At 36.1% G+C, this 23,471-nt stretch overlaps 2 protein-coding genes across 6 annotated transcripts in view; one reads left to right on the forward strand and one right to left on the reverse strand.

The window, feature by feature from the left end:
• LOC105035569 (transportin-1) overlaps nucleotides 1-3,774 on the forward strand; it is a 71,065-nt gene extending 67,291 nt beyond the window's left edge. For all 5 annotated transcript variants that reach the window (XM_073250438.1, XM_073250437.1, XM_073250439.1 and 2 more), the window contains 6 exons: nucleotides 1,043-1,114; nucleotides 1,192-1,316; nucleotides 2,807-2,858; nucleotides 2,939-3,007; nucleotides 3,088-3,147; nucleotides 3,224-3,774. In XM_073250438.1, the coding sequence (XP_073106539.1) occupies nucleotides 1,043-1,114; nucleotides 1,192-1,316; nucleotides 2,807-2,858; nucleotides 2,939-3,007; nucleotides 3,088-3,147; nucleotides 3,224-3,307 (462 nt within the window). In that variant the 3' untranslated portion in view covers nucleotides 3,308-3,774. The remainder of the gene's footprint in view (nucleotides 1-1,042; nucleotides 1,115-1,191; nucleotides 1,317-2,806; nucleotides 2,859-2,938; nucleotides 3,008-3,087; nucleotides 3,148-3,223) is intronic.
• A 704-nt stretch (nucleotides 3,775-4,478) lies between these two features.
• Nucleotides 4,479-19,828, reverse strand: LOC105035570 (uncharacterized). Its single transcript, XM_010911171.4, is given in 3 exon segments — nucleotides 4,479-5,343; nucleotides 19,667-19,723; nucleotides 19,726-19,828. Coding segments are annotated over 3 exon segments (720 nt in total). The 5' UTR covers nucleotides 19,814-19,828; the 3' UTR covers nucleotides 4,479-4,768.
• Nucleotides 19,829-23,471: the final 3,643 nt, after the last annotated feature.

Genomic DNA, 23,471 nt, shown 5'->3' on the forward strand with positions numbered 1-23,471 from the left:
TTGCATGCTCTTAACCAGTTAACCAAGTCAGCAGCCATCTCAATGTAATCCAGCTACATGATTTTTCACTTTTTTCCTTTTTTTTTGAACAAATATATCGAAGGTTATAATGTACAAATTTGTTCCAGAAGAAATGCTTACATTGCAACAGTCTAAAATTCAATTCTTTCTTTTTTTCTTTGATATAATATTGTGGTTATTATGTGCTTCTGGATATGTTATCCTTTTACTGGTTACTGGTTTTGCTATCATATATCTAAAGAAAACCTACAAAACATTCTCATTGTAAAAATTCTTTGTACTACTTGCTTAAAAAGTTTTTTATGTGCATGAATTGGACTAACTTGATTGCTGGGAGATTGCAAAGAGTCAAAATGCCAAAGATGTTCCATTATGACCAGCATTTAAATTAGTTGGTACAGCATATTGTTGAAAAAATTCCTATTTTCCTGGGAGGTGTTATTGGAAGTACTTAAATCTTGAAATCCATAAAATACTTTGAACTGATACATCTCAGTGTTATACAACATTACAACCATTTTGTATATTTTACAGCTACTATGATAATCACATGCTTCCTTACAAACTGATATTCTATTTGAACTAGCTTTAGGTGAGGAACTAGGAGAGTATTTGGCATCATTGATTCTAGTTATCACATAAGTATGTTGGGACAGCAACAATAAGAGGAACCTACCTGGAAGGAACCTACCTGGAAGTTGTGTATGTCGTAATCATCTTCATCATGTTTTGTGCTTTTCTTCATTGGTTTTTGTTTTTTGTTTTTTTTGTTTTTTGGGTTTTGCTGTCTAGTTTTTCTTATAAATGATATGTACATAATATATTGACATGCAACATCAATCAAGTAAGCATTAATCTGTTCATGGCATGGTTAGTATCGGATAAAGTTATTTGGACACTATTGGTTTATTACAAATTGATGGTACTTATATGTATTAAAAAATTAATGTTTTTGATCATCTATTTTTTGCCGAATAATGGATGTTCAAATTCTAAATCTGTTTTCTCTATTAACATTTAGGTTCGCCAGGAAATTTCTCCTATTGTGTTGGCAGTCATTTCATGTTTGGTCCCAATTCTTCAAAATGCAGAGGTGAGTTGATTTTTTTCATTGGGATTTGTTAAAACTTGTTACCTTAATTTACCATTTGTCTTTTCTGGTGAGGACAGGGTCTCAACAAGTCACTCATAGAAAACAGTGCAATCACTCTGGGAAGGCTTGGCTGGGTTTGTCCAGAGCTTGTTGCGCCACATATGGAACATTTCATGCAGTCTTGGTGTACTGCTTTATGCATGTAAGATGCTTGTTCTTTTTATACTTGGATAATTGGCTTCCAAATATTCTTAATTTTCAGAACCTTGTGTTAGAATGCTTTCAAATGTTCACAAGACTTGCGAAGCTCAAGTTTAATCCTGTGAAAATACTGCTTGGAATTGGAAGAAAAAGTTATGAAATAATTCGAGATATGTACAATATTGATTCCTGCACAAGATTGATTTTGGCTGAAACTGCAAGGTTTTGATTCTGGCAATGGAGTTTTGGTCAAAACTGCAAACCATGATTATAACTTGATTTAATTGTTAGTGTTGTAAAATTTTTAGGATTAGTAACAGGAGAACATGAAAAGTTAGATCAGAGATATGGCTATATAATTAAAAGCAACAAAAGGTAAGTCATGCTCGGTAAAAGGTTCCACCCTCTTGAACCCTTCTTTGGCTAAATGGTCTGTCACTTTGTTAGCACTTCGTCGTACATCAGATTGCAACACTCTGCCATCTATAATGGACACACTATTTAACATATGCTTATTAGGTTTCCCTGCTTGTCTGGTCATGTAAAACAATGGCATCATTTTCAAAAATCTGACCTGACCTAAGAGAACTAACCCAAGTCGCATACCCAACTAGTGATAGTGACACCCAGGGGGTACTGAACTTGGACTAAAAACTCAGAGGATGGTATTTTGGTGCAACAAATCAAAACTCTTTAAAATCTACTAACATCAAACTTTTCTAATTGAGATAGGAAAATAACTTGTGATCAAAAACTAGTCGACCCATGCATATGGGACCTACGGCCCATGTAGGCGGGATCCATGACCCTTGCGGCTGGGACTCCCGAACTGTGGACGCACCGGCATCAGATATATGTAAGTTCTCTCTACAATGAGGTTTTGCTTGAGACAAAAGTCTATAGTATTTAAGACTATATTCTTCAGTGAGATTGATTCAGCTTCATTTCAAGTCCCTTGGTTCAGTCATCCAGAAAAGCATGATATATGGTCCACTAGAGTCCCTAGTTTCTCCTTCAACCCTGCTTGAGAGCCAAATTGCCAAGAGAACGTCTATGAGAGATAAGCTGGACCCAACCTTCCAGAGGTGTTGATAAATGAACTCAGGTCTATCCAGCAGTGCCATCAAACTATCTCAAGTAACATATGTTCTGTCTTTATAATGTAACTGAAATCCTAATGGTCCCCAAACCATCTAGCAAATTTATAATGAAAAATGAAAAATCCTTTGTGTGCTCTTTATCCTCAGGCAATTGAAAAAAGAGGAGAAATGGCAAAGTGTTGATTGCAATTTTGAATTCAAAATTTAATCAACTATTCTAGGAGTATCCATGCAAGGTTTGGATGGTTTGACTTCAAACTTGCACATCAATGCACAATCTTTTGTATTTTCAATGGTGATGAAAGTAGCTACTTGAACAGCTCTCTCACAAGCCATCCTTGCTTTCCTTTCAGCTTTATTGAAAGATATTAACGGATATCCTTGATCGCAGGATACGAGATGATTTTGAAAAAGAGGATGCATTTCGTGGTCTTTGTGCAATGGTACAACTTTTTTTTTTTTTGCATGTTTTAGTGCAGCACTTCTAGTAATTATATATGTTGATGTTTTGCGACCTCTGCAGGTGAGAGCAATTCCATTGGGTGCTGTAAGCTCACTGGCCTACCTATGCAAAGCTATTGCTAGTTGGCATGTGAGAACCTTGTATTCTGGAGATCTCTGATACTCGAAGCTTGACATTTCTTTTAGCTGATTTTTATTTTTACCAATCAGGAAATAAGGAGCGAAGATCTAAACAATGAAGTCTGTGAAGTTTTGAATGGGTATAAACAGGTACGGTAAATTATTTTAGCATCTATTTCTCTTTTTGGAAATTAAATCATCATTGAAACAATAAGACCTGCTGCAGATGCTTGCAAATGGAGGATGGGAGCAGTGCATGGCCACGTTAGAACCTTCTGTGTTGCATAGATTGTCAAGATATCAAGTATGACAGTTTCTCGGGACGTTCTCTCTACTCTGGATATCTGGTGTCATATTTCCGTCTTGCATTTGAGATGGATGAAATAGCGGGCCCGTGATGTGTGGATTATGGAGCGTCAAGAGTGAGATTTGTACCAAACTGTGATTTATCCCTACTGTGTTCGGGAAATAGATCATTGCTGGACTACCCCAAGGACGCAAGGTAAGTTGTGTTTTATATGGGTCCTGGGGACTGTGGCTGATCAAGCACTTCCAGTGTTCGATCCCTTCTGTTGTATGCTCATAAAATTATAAAGTTGTATTTTTTCAGTGGGCTTGTTTTTGTCTGGTATTCCACTGATCCCGTAACAGTCAATTCTTTGAGATATGAGAAGTTTTTGTAATGTATTTTTAGTCAATTGAGGTGTATGTGTATGGTCAGAGTTGTAGTCATTTGACATATCATCATATTCAAGTTTTGATGCAAGTTAAAGAGTATGCGTCTGCTTTGCTGTAATTATGTCTACTTGTTTGGAATCATTGAACGAAGTTTAACAGCAGATTCGATCCATGCATTACTTCCAGCTGTAAAAATTGTTATTTTTATATTATTTAATTAAGGAGTCCAGGGTATTTAAGCAGTGGAGCTTCATATTATATTAATCCTAGGAATACCTTGTGACCCCGCAAGAAGCTTGCCGATGGGTTGACCGGCTTCATTCCTGGCTGGATTCTCTTTTTCCGGTCAGTGAATGTGGCTTAAAACATCGTCTTTGATACATTATCTTTTTTAAATCCAAGATTGCCTGCTCATTTCTTAGTCTGTTGAACAATGTGTTTGTCCAAGAACCTACCAGACGTACAATGGATAATGTTTTGTTTCTTGCATGTCAGGGTAGCAAACTTGCAGCAGTGCTAAAAGTCTGTCTTTCAGCAGTTGTATCTTCTGTAAATCACCATTAGATCACCCACTGCATACATAAGTACTCTGAACTCTGCATATATCTCAAAGCAACATGTAGATAATCCAAAGGTGAATCTACAAGCTGCAAGTCATAAAGCCCCTACAATTCTTCCACTTCTCTGATGCAGACATCAAACCAATCAACACTCACTGGACCACACCTGGAGGATCAGGCCATCCAACAAAACTGAAAACCAACTGATCGTCCAGCTGGAAAAAAAAAAAATAGATTGATGACTTCATGAAAGGTTGTATCAGTAAATGGACGGTGAAGAAAACCAGTCTTCATGCTGTACAAGAAAGACAATAAAAATGTTTTCTCATGTAGATGATCCAGTCGAGCAGTATACCGCTCTTACCCAAACAGTGAGAAAAAAGGGTTTCAAGCAAACCCAAAAAAAGAGAGAAAAAATAAAGAAAAACTAAACATGAAAGCCTAAGTCAGGAACCGTGAGTTCTTATACACCGAAATATCTGCATGAATGGAATTTGGAGAATGCTACCGGGCTATCAGCACAATTACCAGCTTTACGCATCAATATGGGAAGCATGGTGAATGCATATATACCATTGTCCATCAACTCTTTCAAATACATTTGTTGCGACCTGTTTCCCCCAACTGCTGCCTTTGGTCTTGACCACCTCCATACAATTAACATATCCAACATCCCCTCTCACATGAACCTCAACATTCTTCAGATCAATTTGAAGAGGGAACTCATAATCAGCACCACACACGATTTCCCAGCTTCCCATGACCAGATCATAACCTGATATCCTGCCAGCACCTGGGTGTATAACATACACATTTTCTCCTTTTGCCCAGATAGACTGCATGGCTGCCAGATCTCCATTCCGAAAGGCATGGTAGAATCGAGCATTTGCCGCAAGAACAGAAGCCTTGCTGTCCTCGTGGAGAACACGAAGGTCATCTCTGAGTTTAGCTGCACGGGCATAGTCTTCTTCCTTGATGGCAATCTCTAAATCACGCTGCAAGGTTTGTTCATCCATCATCATGCCTTCAGTGCTTGGATTTCCCTCAGCCTCTCCACTTCTTACCCTAGCAATATTCCACGAGTACATACTGGGCTTGGAGTGCTGCACTGAATGATTAGAATTTAGTGTCATTCAGGAGTAATCAGCACCTTGCAAAGTATAATATTTCCACCCTCATTATACTCAACAAATTTCCATCCTACCCATTGTATACAATCAAAAGAATATGATGCAAACTTAGCATATGCAGAAATTTGAAGTATGGCCTGTAGGATTTTTATGAGGTAATTAAAATAGAGTGTAGCAGCAAAACAAACTCGTAGAGAGAAGTAAGCACAAATGACTGGTAACTGAACTAATGCATCAAACATTATCCTAGACAGTAAAACAAGCTCAAAGCTGATTGGAGTTTTTTTACATAGACAGTTCATCAGATGCTACAAAGGATCGGGGCTGGGCTGGAAAGAAGACCGGTTGGAACAAGCAAAGCATCATTCTATGGGTGATATTTAGTTCTATATTAGCAGAGTTCAGTCACAAGCTGGCACCAAGTAGTTTACTACTGCTCTTACATAACTAATTTTGTGGAAGGAGGTACCTAAGTATGTAATAATAAAATCAACTTTAACACTGCAAAGAATTCCTTTGGTATCCACGGTCTTGGTACAAATGAAGCTTAAATTCTTTGTCCAGGTAATGACTCTGCTACTATATAAAGCAACCACCCCTCAAAAGTTCATGACTAATGGACCATGCATCTCTTTATTCATATTAACATGATTTAACATGACACCACCTTCCATGCTTTATTGCTTACAGTCCAAATATATTTCCTACAGCTAATTCCTCCATCACAAAGAGAACAAAATGGTAAAGAAGAAAGGGGAAAATATAATGATCTTACCAAGTTGACAGAAACAGAGAAATTGGGAAGGTTGGGGGGTTAAAAGACTCTTATCTATATGAACTTCGTAGTGATATTAGTTAAGTGGAACATAAGATGAAAATATGATTCTCCAGATAATCAAACATAGTCATCTTCCCTCATAATCTCATTAATCCATCTATTTAACTGTCTCATAGGGCTAACAATATGTGTTACATGATGTTGATCCCAGTTAAATGGACTTTCTCCAATGCAGAAAGCCATGCTATCTTTTTCTTCTTTTTTTCTTTTGTTGTGTGTACGACAGTGTGTGTGTGGGTGTGTGTACACACGCACATGCACACAAGTGCGTGAGAGAGAGAGACACAGAGAGAGAGAGAGAGAGAGAGGTGTCCCACACCCTCCTACTGTGTCCCCCATTGAACTTGATTGTTTAATGATTTTATCACATCCATTCATTCACTTAGGTAAGGCTCCACTTGCCTGTTGCATGTGCATCATGCATTCTTGTGACCTGATATTTACAAGCCCTATCTCATGGATGATACATGAAAAATTAGATTTGATATAACAAATATACTTCCTTGGAACCCTTTCTCATCACAATTATCCACAATATCAATTCTACATACATCTACCTATATCCTCACCAAAAAGACCAAACCATCTCAGCTTCTCAGTCAATTCTCAACCATTTGAGCTTTGTATTTAACAGGCCGCATATAATTGTACTTATCTCTAATTCCATAAGGTTCTCTAGCACATCCTCAACATGTGAAAGGATAAATGATGGATATAGGTAGGATACAATTGTTCTGATCACATCTAATTCCCAAAACATTCTTTTAGATACAATTGTTCTTATTTGAACTGAAAGTAAGCAATGCTTCGAAAACAAACAGTTGAGGTATGCATTTTTAGCCCAAGGTGTCTACTTAACCTTTGACCTGGCATGTGGAAGCCCCTGATTTGTTCTTATAGGAAGTGCTAAAGCTAGCTTTTTACAACTCAGCATGGAGAGAGCAAAATACATCAACCATTTGAGAGTTTAAACTCCTCTTTCAAGGGGGGACCTCTTAACTTTATTCCCAAAACAAGATTTGCCTTTTCCATTGCAGAAGATACCTCTTTGTTGCCATGTTAAGGATTCCACTGTGTCATTTGGTGGGAGATTTTGGGATCTGGGATAGATAATGCTTGCTTCGAAATCAGATTTTAGCTTAGAGATGGATCAAGATAAAGTAAAATCTAGCAATAAATTAATAACATGGTAGCCTCAACATATGGAAACTCAAGTCAAGTCATCAAGCTATAGAACTTGACCACATAGTCATAACATGTCAAACTCCACTGCATGAAATGCGTGAATTGCAATTGTAGTCATCGTTGGTAGTTAGCATAAATTGACAAGTTGTCGTTTCATATCATCCCAAGCAATGAAGACAACAAAATGAAGTTAGTCCACCATGTCCATGCTATACCCTTCCACTTTGCGTCAATGAATAGAAGTTAAAGCTCTTCAGCAAGCTGATATTACTTGAACTAACATTCAAGACCATGAACCGAGTCTAGGAAGATAGCTAGATCATATCCACCATAAAAAGTTAGCCATGCCAGATTATTATTAATATGTCATATCAACATGCAGCTTCTCAAAGACCTTGCATTGGACGTGTTGATAAAGAACAAGGACCTTGAAACTTAACTCCTCATTTGGTATGAAAAGAACAAGGAGAGAGTAGAAAGAAGACCAAGAAAAAAAGGAAGAACAAGGTAGGATACTTCTGATCTAATAACAAAATGCTATAAGACTACTTAAGGGTTGCTTGCAACAGCACAGATAACCTAAAAGGGAATCAGAAGGATTTAGGTTAAGAAATCAGGTTCCTGCCTGGCTAAAATAATGGCAGAAATGGTTATTTTGATGATTATAAAATTAAAAAGACCAAAAAAAAATTGCATTAGATTTTTGGATGAGGAATAGGTCCAAAGAACAAGTTTCAAGATGAAACTTGTCAACTCGAGGTGACCAGAGTAATTACACAACATTATAATAGAAAATCAGATCAGGGATTTCATATTTATATCAAGAAAAGGAATAAAGTGATATTAAGACAAGTGAAACAAGGATAATATTAGCTAAGGTGAAACATCATAGAAGAGAAATTAAGAAGAGAGAAATAAGAAAGGTCAAAGTTGCCCACTAGAAGTAAGGCTATTAAATAAACAAGCTATTCATGAACAACTTTTGTTTGGCTTGATATTCAACTTGATTCTGGGTTGCTTCATACAGGAGTTTTGAACTTGAAATACAAAAAACCTAAAACAAGCGATGGGCAGTAACTCATGTTTGGCTTGATATAACTTGAGATATTTATAAATAGATAAGTTGATAAATACTGGATAATTTTAAAAAACTTGACATAAATTAGTGAAATATATACTACATAATTTTATTATGTATGAATAGAGTTATTTCTGTAGTTTTTTAAATAAATACCCTCTTACATAAAAAAGGATGCACATCTGAGCCATTAGATTCAATCCAATGGCTTGAATCAATGTCTTTAGTAGGTTTTCCTAAATCACTCCTCTTGCCATCTTGATAACACAGGTACCAAAACAATGGAAACCCTTTTCCTCTCTCCTCCTAAAGAGAAAACTTGTTCATCTCGAGGCCCGACACTTCCATATCTTTGTATTCCATCTTTATCTCTTTCCCTTATTTCTTCTTCTACAACATCTTGCGGCAAGGTAGGGGTGCAACTAGGATTGGGCTCAACCTAAACCCAAATTGTCCAACTCACTTACAGGGTAGGGTTGGGTTAAGGTTTTATAAATTTGCATTGGCCTTAGGTTCAGAAATCTTAATCCAACCTCAAAGTTGTGTTGGGTCAGAGTTGAGCTTAAACAATTAAACAAAACCAAAACTCAATCCAACTCGAACACAACCCACACCAGACAACCTGATAGATAGATAAATAAACCATATTTATTTTCAAATAGAATTAATTTATATTTCATATAACTATGTCCCTAGTCTTATTAAAATATAAAACTGTGAAACTGTACCATCAAAATCAGTAGATGGTTGAAGTCTTGAGTCATCAATTATTAATCCAACAAAAAGCATCCCAAACTTTTCCACCGCCTAATCATTCTTGCTCGACCTGATTTAATTCAATTTACATAGACTAGCCCAAACAAACATGACTCTAACCTAACCCCACCTAAATTTAACTTAAGATAGGGTTTCGTTGGGCTTGGTAAGAGAAACCCAACCGAGGGTCCCCTAGTTGATTTTGTTTACGAAAATAGATGTAGAATTGGGGTAGGGTTAATTGGCCCAAGTTGCAACCTATTTTAAGGATGGAAACAAAGTCAAGGGCATTCTTCTACATCTTCCTCAACTATGCATCACTAATAATGGTGTTGAGATGAAGGATGCATCTACAATGATGATCATGATGTTGATATCTACAACATTGATAGTCAAAACTAGGTCATATATTTTGAAATTTTGATCAAGAATTTAGTTATATCCTCTGCCCAACTCTTGACCCATGCCATAGGCATTATTTCCATCCACTTCCTAGCCACATATCTTATCATTGTCAAGCCTTCCCCCCTTCCCTCACCTACTGATAAGCCCAACTCAGCCAAGACTGAGCTAGCTCGATAATAGACAAGTTGAGCTTGAGCTAGGCTCGCTTTGGTTGTAATGAGCTCAAGAAAGCCTTGCAAGAATCCAAATTAAGCTCAAGCTAAGGTAATTTGCTTATCTTTATCATGTTTACAGCCCAAACAGAAATCATTCACTTAAATAACTGAAATCGGTGCTTCTATAGACTCCCTTCTACTACTTCTATGAGTGAACTAGAAATCTTGAAAACCAAATAACCTATCCTTACAAGGGGACCAAAATCTTTCCTAAAATGCAAAAAGTTTGAAATCCCATATGATCTTATGTAGGCAGACAACCAAAACAGCAAAATATCAAATTGCAATGACAATAATTTTCCAAGCTAACATACATCTGACATAGGACTATTGCACATGAATCCTCCTAGAAACATGACTCTAGAACATAGTTTAAATATGTGATGGCCCCCCCAAAAAAAAATGGAGCAATGGTCCCTTGGACCATCATGCGATCCCCCCTGCCCCCAAAAAGCTGTTTTGGGTAGGGTGATTTGGCCAGCAAGATTGTGATAAAGGAAAGGAAGAAAATGGAAAGGAAGATCCCAAGGACCATTGCGCGATCCCAAGGCCATCGCGATTGCCAGAGCCCCGCCTCCCCATTCCTTTTCCAGCTGATCTCCTTGCTAGTGAGCCTCCCAATTTGGAAGGCCAGCACAAGGAGGTCGCGGGTCAACCAGCCTTCGGCCTATTTTTTCTCTCCCCCTCTAAAACCTCCACTGCACTCTTCCCTTTCCTCTCCCTATTCTCCTTTGCTCCTCTCTATCTTTCCTCCTATCTCTTCCTCTGCTTGGAGTCACCGTGCCTTGTCTTTCTGCCACCGGATTTATGACTGTCACACCTAGTCAGAGCAAGGTATCAACCCCCATTTTTGATGTTGATCGCCATGCTTCTCTTTCGTCTTGGCTGCCATTGGTGGTGGTTTCCTATCGCCTTGACCTCCGGCTACTCCTAGACCCGCTTCTATCGCTAGTCCTTGCATCAGCCCCTAAGGCCTCCTCTCCTTACCCTGTTCCTAGGTTGGATGGGCTCATGCCCCCAAGTTCCACCAGAAGAAAAAGAAAAAAATAGAAAGAGATAAGAGAGAGAAAATAAAAATAAAAAAAGAGAGAAGAGAAATAAAAATAAAAAAGAGAGAAGAGAGAAAAAATGAAGAGATCCCATATCCTAGTTGATCTTTCGCTACCTAACCAGTAGTCTTGATCTTCTTTGTATACTTGCTAGATAGACCCCATAAGGGATCTTGGACCAGCATTGTGGAGACCGCTTGGATCCGTCTTTCCCACTTTTTTTCTCAGTTCAGGTATAAAGTCAGATCAAGTCTATTCCAATCCCCTAAAGATTTCTATTTCGTATTTAGATTTTTTTAATAGTGAATATACATTAATTTATCTTTTAAACTTATTTTGGATAGGTGCAGCCGATTTGTCCATCTGATCCTAGTAATCTTTAGCGAACAGAGGTGATCATGACATAAGCTTTATTGATTTTGATTTAATGATCAACCTCAAATTATATGAAGCATAAAAATATAGATTGTTTTATATAATTGTCTCTCTATTTTCTTAAAAGAATTTAGGATCAAACATATGAGCTCGAATGATTCACGTTTTATATTTCATAGCATTGTTTGCTTCACTATGAATAAATTATATATAAATTGTGATTATGAAAAATTTCATGTTACTATGAAAATGATACATATGGTTTGATTGTACATTTTACACTTTTATAATGCTATTTAGTATTTTGAATCTATTTGTATATGTATAATTTATGAAAAATATGAAAAATTTTATGACCTCTCATATAGCTATAACCACCTCTATTGGGGGCAATTGACAACCTAGAGTTAACATCCAATGAAAACGGCCAACTACCAATGGATTAAAGTTGATAAAGAAAATGAACCATGATATCTTGTTGATTATGAAAACAGCTGTCATGGGTTATAGTGACCATAGCACGAAAAATATGAGCCTTGATTTAATAGAAAATATGGCTAAATGGCAAATGTTTGACAACTACGAATATTTTAAATTGCACTCAAATTTAGCTTTATGAAATTACGTGATTTGTGCCTATATGATTGCATTGCCATGAAATGATTTATTATATCTTTTTATGAAATGCTTTATTTTACCATAGAAGTGGCTTTCTAGATGGCGCATTAAATCATGTAAAAACTCAGATATGAAGCTCATTCTTTTCTTTGTTCTTTTCAGATGAATAATATTGCCAGGATTGGAGAGGGATAAGCTAAGGAAGATCGAGATAATAAGCTTCAAAACTAGTAGTGGGCTAATAACAAATAGTTTTTGACCATGAAATAATGAGTTTGTAGCTTAGAATATCTAATTGATGCTCTATACCCACACCTCTTTGCTTAATAAATGGAAAGAAATTTTGAACTACATTTATTATCATATAATTTTTTATACAGACCAAGACTTCATCCAAAAAGACGAGCGAAGTTATTATTTGAATTCTCTAACCCTTTATAAATATCTAAGATCTTCACAACTAATAACCGATCTGGGATTAAATACACGCTCGCACGATTCCTCACATACTCCTATTTAAGCCCCAGCATCCTCACTATATTAAGGGTCCAAATCTATACAAATCAATTCATAAACACCATGATCAGCCTTAATGAACCCGTGTTGCAGTATCTTTTAGTCCACATGGGCTACAAATCCAGGATCTTATCAAAAAAAAAACTAGCCGAAAGATATTATTTTGATTCCTTCGTCTGCATGAGTATCCAAGATCTTTCCAGCGAATAATCAATATGAGACTAAATATACATCTACACGAGTCTCACAAAAAAAAAAAAAAAAAAAAAAATATATATATATATATATATATAAAACAAATCATGACTACGCAATCATGCAAGCACCCATCATGCAAGTTCATGAAGCTAGAGTTGAGTGCAATTTAAAATATTTGAAGTCATCAAACATTTTCATTTAGCCATATTTTATATTAAAATAGTGCTCATAGATGTTTCATGTTATGATCACTATAATCCATGACAGAACCATTTTCGCAATCGACAAGATATCATAGTTCATTTTTGTTACCAACTTTAATCCGGTGCAAAGAGCCATTTTCATTGGATGCTAGCTCTAGATGCCAATTGGCCCCAATCGTAGCTATCTGAGAGATCATACAAATTTTCATATTTTTTTTATAATCATATCTATACAAATAGGTTGAAAATACTAAATAGCATCATAAAAGTTCAAAATGTACGATCAGGCCATATATCATTTCATAATAACATGCAATTTTCATAATTATAATTTATACATAACACATTCACAGTAAAGCAAACAATGCTATCAGATATAAAATATGAATCATTCTTACTCATGCTTGATCCTAAATTTTTTAAAAAAAGTACAGAGACAATTATATAAAATATAGTCTATATTTTTATGCTTCATATAATTTGAAGTTGATCCCTAAATCAAAATTAGTAAGGTTTGTATCAAGGTCACCTACCTCGATTTGCCATAAGATCACTAGGTTCAAATAGGCAAATCAGCTACACTTGTCCAAAATCATTTTTTAAAAATTAATTTCAATTCACTATTTAAAAAATCTAAATATGAAATAGAAAGTTTTAGAGGACCAACATGGACTTGATCTGATTTTATATGCAAACTTGAGAAAAAGGTGGGAAAGATCGATCCAAGTAGTCTCACAATGCCGATCTAGGATCCTCTATTGGATCCACGCAATGGGCACGAAGAAGAACAGGAATGCAAGTTAGATAGAGAGAGAAAGGTCAACTAGAGGATGGGATCTCTTCATTTTCTCATTTTCTTTTTTTCATTTTTTGTCTTTTCTCTTTTTTTTTTTTTTTTGTTCTTTTTCTTCTCTCTTTTTTATTTTTATTTTCTCTCTTCTCTCTTTCTTTATTTTTATTTTATCTCTCTTTTCTCTATTTTTTTTCTTTTTCTTTTTTCTTTCTTCTTTGTCCCCCTGTTTTTCTTTTTCTTCTGGTGGAATAGGGAGTTAGGAACTGGGAAAGGGAGGGAGGCCTTAGCGGTTGAGGGGTGGGTGAGATCGAAGGACTGCTGATAGAAGGGGGGTCTAGGTAGGTAGAGTAGCCAAAGGTCAAGACAATGGGGAACTACTGCCAACGGCAACCAAGATGAGAGAGAAGCATGGGGATCAGCATCCAAAGAGGAGATTCAAAACCATTTATCAGCAATCTTTTACTCGATTCTGACCATAAGGAAAATCAAGCATGAAAAATAATGAGGAGATCGGGGTTGATACCTTGCTTCAGGAAGATGTGGTGATCATAAATCTGGCAACACAAGGACAAGGCACAGCGAGTCCAAGAAGAGGAAAAGATAGGAGGAAAGATAGAGAGGAGAAGAGGAGAATAGAGGGGGAAGAAAAGATTAATGGAGGGAGGTTTGAGAGGGGGAGGAAAAAGTAGGCCGAAGGCCGGTTGACTGGTGACCTCCTCATGCTGGCCTTACCAATTTGGAGGCTCACCGGCAAGGAGATTGGCTAGAAAAGGAATTGGGAGGTGGGAGCTCTGGTAGTCGCATTGGCCAGGGATCTTCCTTTCTTTTTTTTTTTTCCTTTCCTTCGTTACGATCTTGCCAACCAAATCACCCAACCAAAAGTAGTCGAGGGGGAGAAAATCATGCGATGGTCCGTAGGACGATCGCTTGGCTTTTTTTGACTAGGCATCACATTCTTCCCTCCTAAAATTTGTCCTCAAAATTTGCATTCCTAAGCCTTCAAGGAATTGCAAGTGTTACTCGCATTTCATCCTCGAGCTCCCAAGTTGCCTTTCTGTCTGAATGCTTGCTCTATTGAATCTTCACATAGCGAATAGTATGTCACCTCAAAACTTGCTCCTTGCAATCAATGGTTCATATAGGAAACTCTTCGTAAGTCAAATCTTCTTCAACTTGCAATGGTTTATACTCCACCACATGACTCAAATCTGAAACATATTTCTTTAGTAAAGAAACATGGAAGACATTATGCACCTTGGATAGCTCTAATGGCAAGATTAACCTATAAGCAACATCTCCCATTCGACTCAAAATCTCAAAAGGCCCAATATACTGAGGACTCAGCTTATCATGTCTTCTAAATCTCATGACACCTTTTGAAGGAGAAACCTTTAAGAAAACAAAGTCACCAGCTTGAAATTCCATCTCTCCTTCTCTTATTTGGCTAACTCTTTTTCCTATCTTAAGCCACTTACAATCTTTTCTTGATTAACAGAATTTTCTATCTTGAATTCTAGACTAACTCAGGATCTAATAACTTCTTTTCCTCAACCTTATCCTGCACTTCCTTCTATAAAAAGCCTCATAAGGTGTCTTGATGCTAAAATGATAGCTATTATTATAAGCAAATTCCACTAAAGCTATATGATCATCCCAACAACCTCGAAGATCAACTATGCAAGTCTTCATCATATCCTTCAAATTCTGAATCATCCTTTCTAATTAGCCATCAGTTTGGGGTGAAAAGCAATACTAAGCTTCAATTCACTTCCCAAGGCATCTTGAAAACTCTTTTAAAATCTAGACATAAATCATAGATCTCGATTAGATACTATATTTGCTGGCATGTCGTGTAGATGCATGGTTTCATCAATATATATTCATGCTAGTTTATCAAGTGAAGTACCAATCCTGAAGGACAAAAAATGAGCTGATTTTGTGAGTGATCCATAATATCCCACACTGCATCATTTTTCTTAGTTGTTCCTAGGAGCCTAGTGACAAAATACATGATGATATGTTGCCATTTCCATTTTGGTATCTCTAAATGGCTCCAACAATCTAGTAGGTCTCTGATGTTCAGCTTTTACCTATTGACGTACTAAGCACTGAGCTACAAATCTAGCTATTTCCCTCTTTATACCATTCCAACAAAAGTTCTCCCTTAAATCCCTGTACATCTTTGCTACTAGGATGAACAAAGAAACGAGGTCTATGAGCTTCCTCCAAAATTTCTCTTCAGCTCAAGATCTCTTGGTACACACAAGCTTTGCCAAATCATAGAGTACCATCCAAGTAAGTTTTGAGTTTGAGTCCTGACTTGTTCACATCTTTCTTGAGTTGACACAAACAAACATCATTCCGTTAGGCAATCTTTATTCTCTCTGTCAATGTTAATTGTACCATCAAACCAACCAGCTTGCTCTTAGCATCAAATCTTGATCTGCATCTTTTCTAGATCCTTTAGAATTTGGCATTGAGTAGTAAGCAACATCATTGCACCCGCTGTTGATTTCCTATTGGGAGCATTTGCCACCACATTGGCTTTTCTAGAATGGTATTTAATACTTGAGTCATAGTCCTTTCGCAACTCGAGCCATCTTCTCTATCTCACTCTTATATTTAGCTCCTTCTAAGTACTTCAAGCTTTTGTTATCTATGAAAACCTCACATGGCTCCCCATATAGGTAACATCGCCAAATTTTTAAAGTGAATATTATAGTTGCTAACTCCAAATCATATGTTAGATAATTCTGCTCAAAAGGCTTCAGTTGTATAGAGGCATAGGCCACCACTTTATCATTTTGCATCACCACACAATCCAACATTTTCTTCAAGGCATCACTATAGATGGTGAAACCCTTAGAATTGGATGGTAGAGTGAGAATTGGAGTAGATACCAACCTTTGCTTTAACCCGTGGAAGATTTGTTCACATTTCTTACTCCAATTGAACTTTGCTTGTTTCTGGGTTAGGAGAGTCAAAGGACCATCTATCTGCGAGAATCCTTCTAAAAACCTCCTATATACCTAGCCAAACCCAAAAAGCTTTTGATTTCAATCATATTGGTAGGTCGAGGCCAATTCACTGCAGCTATCTTTTTCAAGTCAACTTAAATTCCTCCCATATAAATTACGTGCCTAAGAAATGCAACATTATCCAACCAAAATTCACAATAGCTCAGCTTAGCATAGAGCTTCTCCTCCAGCAAAGTAAGCACCAATACCCTCAAGTGCTCTTCATGTTCCTCCTTCCTTTTAGAATCGACTAGTATATCATCTATGAAAACAATGACAAACTAGCTCAAGAACCACTTGAAGATCCTATTCATCAAATCCATAAAGGCAGCAGCAGCATAGGTTAGTCCAACAGGAACAAACAACAATTCGTAACAGCTATACCCGATTTAGAAGGCGGTCTTAAGCATGTCCTTAATTCTTTATTTTCAATTGATGGTAATTAGATTGCAAATCTATTTTTGAGAAGACTTGAGCACCTCACAATTGATCAAATAGATCATCTATCCAAGGTAAAAGATATTTATTCTTCATAGTCATCTTGTTTAGCTCCCTATAATCAATACGCAGTCATAGTTCTATTTTTCTTCTTTACAAATAACACAGGAGCTCCTCATAGAGATACACTCGGGCAGATAAATTTCTTTCCAAGAATTTCTGAAGTTGGATGTTCAAGTCTCGCAATTCTGCAAAAGCCATCCTCTAAGGAGGCTTAGAAATTGGTCTAAGTCCTGACATGATATCAATTTCAATCAATTTCTCGATTAGAAGATAGTCTAGGTAGCTCATCAGAAAAAACACTAGAAAATTCTCTAATAATGGAAATGTCATCTAACTTCACTTCTTTTTAACAGGCCTGGCACCCATTGCTTAGCATCTTTCTTGCACTCACAGTAGAAATGATGTGTGGAGAGAGAGCTTATACTGTATGGGCTTCACAATGGGTGTATTACACTAATAGGAGAATTTTAGCTCATATGGAATCTAGAACACTATCCTTTTTCCAAAGCAGTCAATATTGGGCATTATATGATTTATTATATTTTTTATGAATTGTTTTATTCTATTGTAAAAGTTACTTTTTAAATGGCACATTAAATCATGCAAAAATTTATGCTTGACCCAATAAGGTAGTGCATGGTTACTTATTGAGCTATGAAGCTCGTGCTTTTCTTTTTTGTTTTCAAATAAATAAGGTTGCTAGGAGTTGGAAGAGATAAGCTAAGTGAGGATTGAGATAATAAGCTTCAAAGCTTGTAGCAGACTAATAATAAATAGTTTTTGACCATGAAATGATGAGTTTGTAGTGATGCTCTGTACTCACATTCTCTGCTTAATAAATGGAAAGAAATTTTGAACCATATTTATTATTGTATAATTTTTTATACAGATTATCATTTGGTCTTCATGTTGTTGTGGGCGACACCCCACAATAGCACGCTCATGTCATGTTCTGACTCTAAGGTGTAGTCCTTAGTGGTATTGGAGTTGATCTAGCTCATAGCCCATGCAGACTAGAGGACACTGCAGTACGGATTCATTAGCATTGACCACAGCCAATCTTGGTGTTTATAAATGGATTTGTATGGATTTGGACTCTTAACTTGTGAGGATGCTATAACTTAAATGAAAGGAGTATTTGAGAATTCGTGCAAACATGTATTTAGTCTCACATCGACTATTTACTCAGAAGATCTTGGATATTTATATAGGATAAAAAAATTCAAAAATAATACCTTCCGACTAGTATTTTTAGATAAGCTCCTAGGTTATTACAAAATATTACTTGAATAAAAGTTTTCAAAATACAATAAAATAAAATAAATTAATTTATTTGCCATTGATTCATTTTTGCTTACTAATTAAAAGGTTGAAAAACATTAAACAGCTGCAACTTATATTTTGATTTTTGAAGGTTTATTATCGATAAATAAATATGCTAAAAGTCAAAAGATCAATAAATCATATACAATTGACCTCTTCCGCATGGTTTAGTATGCAAAAAACACGGCTAAGTTAAATTTTGTGACCTAAGGGATCATATCATGTAACAGCATAGATATAGATCCTATGATCCTTAGTTATCCATATCCTAAGATACATACAATATAAGATTCTGACAACAATGTTGCTCATGCTCTTAGTTTTCTTTTGGTTTTGTTGTAAGTTGTAACAGGAAGATATGAAGTTCAGAAACTAGTTTCTGAGTTGAGATTTAGATTAAGCAGTTATAATGTCAACCATGTAACTGAAATTCAATCAGTAGAGGAGTTCATTGTCATTGATTTGAGATCTCATATCTGATTGTTGAATGATCAGAGTAAACTCTATAAAATCAAGTGCTCGATGCTTGGTTTATTGGTATTGTAAAATTTTATAAAGGCTCTCAACTTTTTGTGCCATATCCTTGTGTTAGACAAACTTTCTGACTGTGACATCAAACTGTATTGTCCGTGCAATGTATCATATGAGTAAAAAAGGTCTAGATTTAAGCCATGCAGCAAACATTCTTTGCACCTACTGTAGATGATCATCTAGTGGTGCTGATAATGATTCATTTATGATTATCCTATTGCACTTGTGATTTTACATCCAAATGCTAGTTCAGATATTTCATTGACAATGTTATCATATCCTGTATGCTCCAAGCAAAAATTATCATATTTGTGTCATTGGTGTCATATTTAATAGAAATCATATCAACCTGTATATCTAATCTACAGAACATACTATTCTACATGGAAAGCCAGAGCATCCAAACAAGCGACAATATTGCCTCCAAATACACTTCTATGGTGAAGCCTAACACGACACTGTTATCCTGTTACCATAAGGTCCCGTCTTATAAACGGAAATTAGCATGTTTTCCTCGCATTATAATGCTCCACACTTCTCCAAAAGTATAACACACACAAAAAAGGGGGACAAAAAGAGAGAGCCTAGATTTTTCACACAATTTATAGATTTATTATGCTTCAAAGCCATAGATTCGAATCGGAAGACCCTAAACACCATATGAAACCACAACGATAAAGGGGAGAAGGAGAAACCCTACCTTTTCGAAGAGCGGAGGAGAGAAGAGGACCACGGACCAGCGACACACGAAGGGCGGTGATCCGGGAAAGCCGCTAGGAGAAGACCATAAGAATGGAAGAGGGGTGCAGAGCGGGCGGAGCCCTCGAGGGAGAGAGGAGACCGCCATGGCCACCGATAGCGGGAGGTAGGTAGAGGTGCTTCCAGGGGCTGCGAGTTTATAATATTATTCCCTCATCCGCGTAAAAAGACTATGCGGCCTCCATGTTTTGCAGTCCACTCTTTCTCGAACATAGGAACGATCCCGTCCACGTCGTATTGACCCGGAGAAGGTTGTACCTTGGTTCGGCCTGCGCCCATGGGCGTTTTCTTTTTTTAACATTTGGTAAGCGACGGGCGTTTTTATACGAGTAGCGGTTGGTTTTTACGTTTCTTTGGCTTAACATTCATTTTAATTTTAGCTAGTAAATAAACCAAATGAGGAATCCTTTAGCGGAGGAGGAGGAGGAGGAGGTATAATCAATATGAAAATAAAAAAATAACATATATTTGATTAAAGTTTTTAAAGAAGAAAGATGACTCCTAGATGGATTATAAATTTGCATCAAATTCTATTAATAATTGAAGAAAGTAGAAGAACAATTTTATGCTCAATTCTTTAGAAATGAACCACAAATTAACATTGCTAATTTAGGCCGTAGCAAAACCAGATGAATGCTGAACATTAATATAAAAGGGCTAGGAATATCGGTCATATTCCTTTACCTAAAATTAAATTTGTTAAATGAGCCCTTAGTGGTTTGAATATTTAAAATAAGAAGAGTTTGAGGGTATGGAATCTATATATTTACTTCTAGCATCTGATCATACAACTAAATATGAAATGATTTTGAAAGAAAAAGATTAACACAATTCATCATAGGAACCTACCATAATAATCTGACTTGGAGTTGATATGGTAGGAGTTATAAGAAGAAACCTTTATGCATGTGATGCATTAGTTAAAACTAGTAATTCTATCTGGTATTAGTTACAAAATAATGACAAAAATGAAAAACATTATCCTTTTGATTTAACTAAAACAAATCAAATATTTGAATATTTGATTAGTTATTATCCAGTCATTTTATTAAGTTACAAATAATCATCATCTACCTTCTCTTGATAAGTCAAGAGGAAAAGACTATTATAAAAGGCACAATTCATGGACATTCAACTAAAATTATGGGCCAAAATGTTATTCAGGAGAATAATGATAAATGTTTATTAAAATTTTTGGAGATCTGAAAAAAAAAATATTATGGGACTTGATAGTGATCTCTTTGCAGAAATAGTGGATGTGAATATTCACTATAAAAAATATAAAAGCTTCTAGCATCATCAACCTGAAAGTCAATCATTGGGGTTAGATGGCCAACATATGATTGTGGTGCAGAATGTGCAACTAGAAGAAGTTGCTAACTAACAGAAATGAAAAATAATTAATTTTGATCGGTCAAGCAAAATATCTTAGTTTCAAACTAAATCCTTTGCCATAATCATCAGAAAGAGTTTGTTACTAATGCTTAGATGGATTATCAAAAATAAAGTTTTAGAATCCAATGAATAACATAAATAAGATTGAAAATTGGAAGCCAAGGTCAATCTTCGACAAAAGGATATTGATTAAATAAGTGGAAGCTATTCAGGCTAAAATTAGTAAAACCAAGGGGTCCTTTTTGATCAATGGTTTTCAGTTTTTTACCTGAAGTTGGGATATTATTTAGGACTCCCTATAGATGTGGGGTTTGATTTGAAGTTGACATCTTGTCAAGGCATGAGAGCCTAACTAATTAGATAAGGCTTATAGATAGGGATCTAGTTTAATGATGAGGAAGGATTTATGAACATACCTTATCACTTCTCCTACGAGGAGATCCTAAAGGATAGCAGGTCTCGTGATCTTATTGGCTAAGGGGTATGAAGGGAAGATTGAAAAGCAGGTGGTGGAGATTTGAGGATATATTTATTTATACCGTGTTTCTTTAGAGGTTAGAATTAAAGAAGAGAGGGGAGGGCTAGAATGAGGGGAGAGAATTTAATGTAAGAGTAAGGATAGGAGCTAGATAAAGGAATTTAATTACATTTTCTTTTGTCAAAAGAATAGATTATGTGGAGGATGAATAGATGGTTAGGATGTTGTAAAAGAGAAGAGAGTGAACCAATGATGATGATGGCATTGGTGTGTGTATTATTAGATCTAGAGGGATGATTTAGGGTTACTTAAGTCTTTTAAGGAGGATATTAGGGTTAAACATAGGGTACCAAAATTAAGCGATTGCATGTCAAGGATTTGGCATCCAAAATGATGCATTGGTCATGCGAGAAAATCATAGGTTTGTTATTCAGTGAAACTAGGATTAGATGTCAAGGAGAGAGTATATGAAAATTATATGAGGGTGGACATTTAGTAAAAAGAGAGCAAGGAAGGAATCAGGGTAGAAAGAGAGGTGGAGGTCTTTTAGGATGCCACTTGGCAAAAGATCTTAAGAATAGAGGAGGATGGCGCATTAAGATGGAAAAGGCTCCACCATAATGCACACTTATAAGTAACAAGATATTATTCTTGGGGTGCCCTCATGATAGAGGGATATGAAATATAAGGTGAGGATACAATGACATTTAATAACATCCTAACTAATATAAACCTATATTTGGTTCGTAAAGGGTCCGATTGAATGCAAGTATTGGGAATTGTGTCCTAAAGTCAATCGTTTGATGATTGTGTTGATTATAAAAGTATATGAATTGATAAATAATAAACATTATATGATATTTTTCATCACAAGGTTATATCTTCTAATGAACTCCTATATTGTGATGAAGTCTTGGGACTACTTTGATCGATAAAGAAGGATTTATCGTATAGTCTTAAATTGATTCATGATCAAATAATACGCTATTACTAAGATGATAGCGATATCAAGTGTAGATCATTGTGTGCCATATGCGTTGGTTGCCTTCGTAACCAAATGGTGTGGAGACAGTGATATGGTATGCAGGTGAGATGTAGGATACATCGTCACTAAACGTGACCAACTACGGAGCACGCTGCTGTCAAGAGCAGCTCACAAAGTGTATGGGTATAAGTATCCCTCCGATTTGAGATCACCATGATGACTTGCAAGCAACTCACTGTACTTTGATATCGGACTAACTGAATTTTAATTCAGTAATGAAAGATTTTTGAGTACAGTTAAATACTTATCAAGTCAGTGCATGAGTCAAGATGGGATTGATCTCTCCGAATTAGTAGAAAATATGCATTAGTGTATTTCAATTTAGTAAAATCTAGGTCCGGATAATCCATGTGATGGATTTGAAAAAGATTGAAATACAATGTGGATGACTTATTTAGAATTGACAGTTAAATCTTAGATCATCTTCGTGATGGAAAAAATACAGGATTTCATGCATGAATTTCAAAATATTTTTGAAATATAACGCAGTGGAATATATAAATTAAATAATTTAATCTATAAATACATGTAATCAGATTACTAAACCCTACAACTAGGACCTATAATATGTCAATTGCATTTATAAGTCAGAAAATAAAAGCTTTGGTATTGATCAAATCAATACTTTAGATCTAAAACAGTTTTAGATCTAAAACCTAGATCACATCTAGGTAAGAGAAGAGATCAGCTCTCTTACTTTTGCACGGATCGAGAACTCTACCATTGATTTTTTTATTATCTTTAGAGCCACACATGCATCTGACCTCTATAGGAGATCCACACGAGGCTGCAACAAAATCGGAGGTTCATCGAACGAAGATCTACTTG

The sequence above is a fragment of the Elaeis guineensis genome, unplaced genomic scaffold (assembly GCF_000442705.2).
Source record: "Elaeis guineensis isolate ETL-2024a unplaced genomic scaffold, EG11 Super_Scaffold_32645, whole genome shotgun sequence".
NCBI classification, from domain to species: domain Eukaryota; kingdom Viridiplantae; phylum Streptophyta; class Magnoliopsida; order Arecales; family Arecaceae; genus Elaeis; species Elaeis guineensis.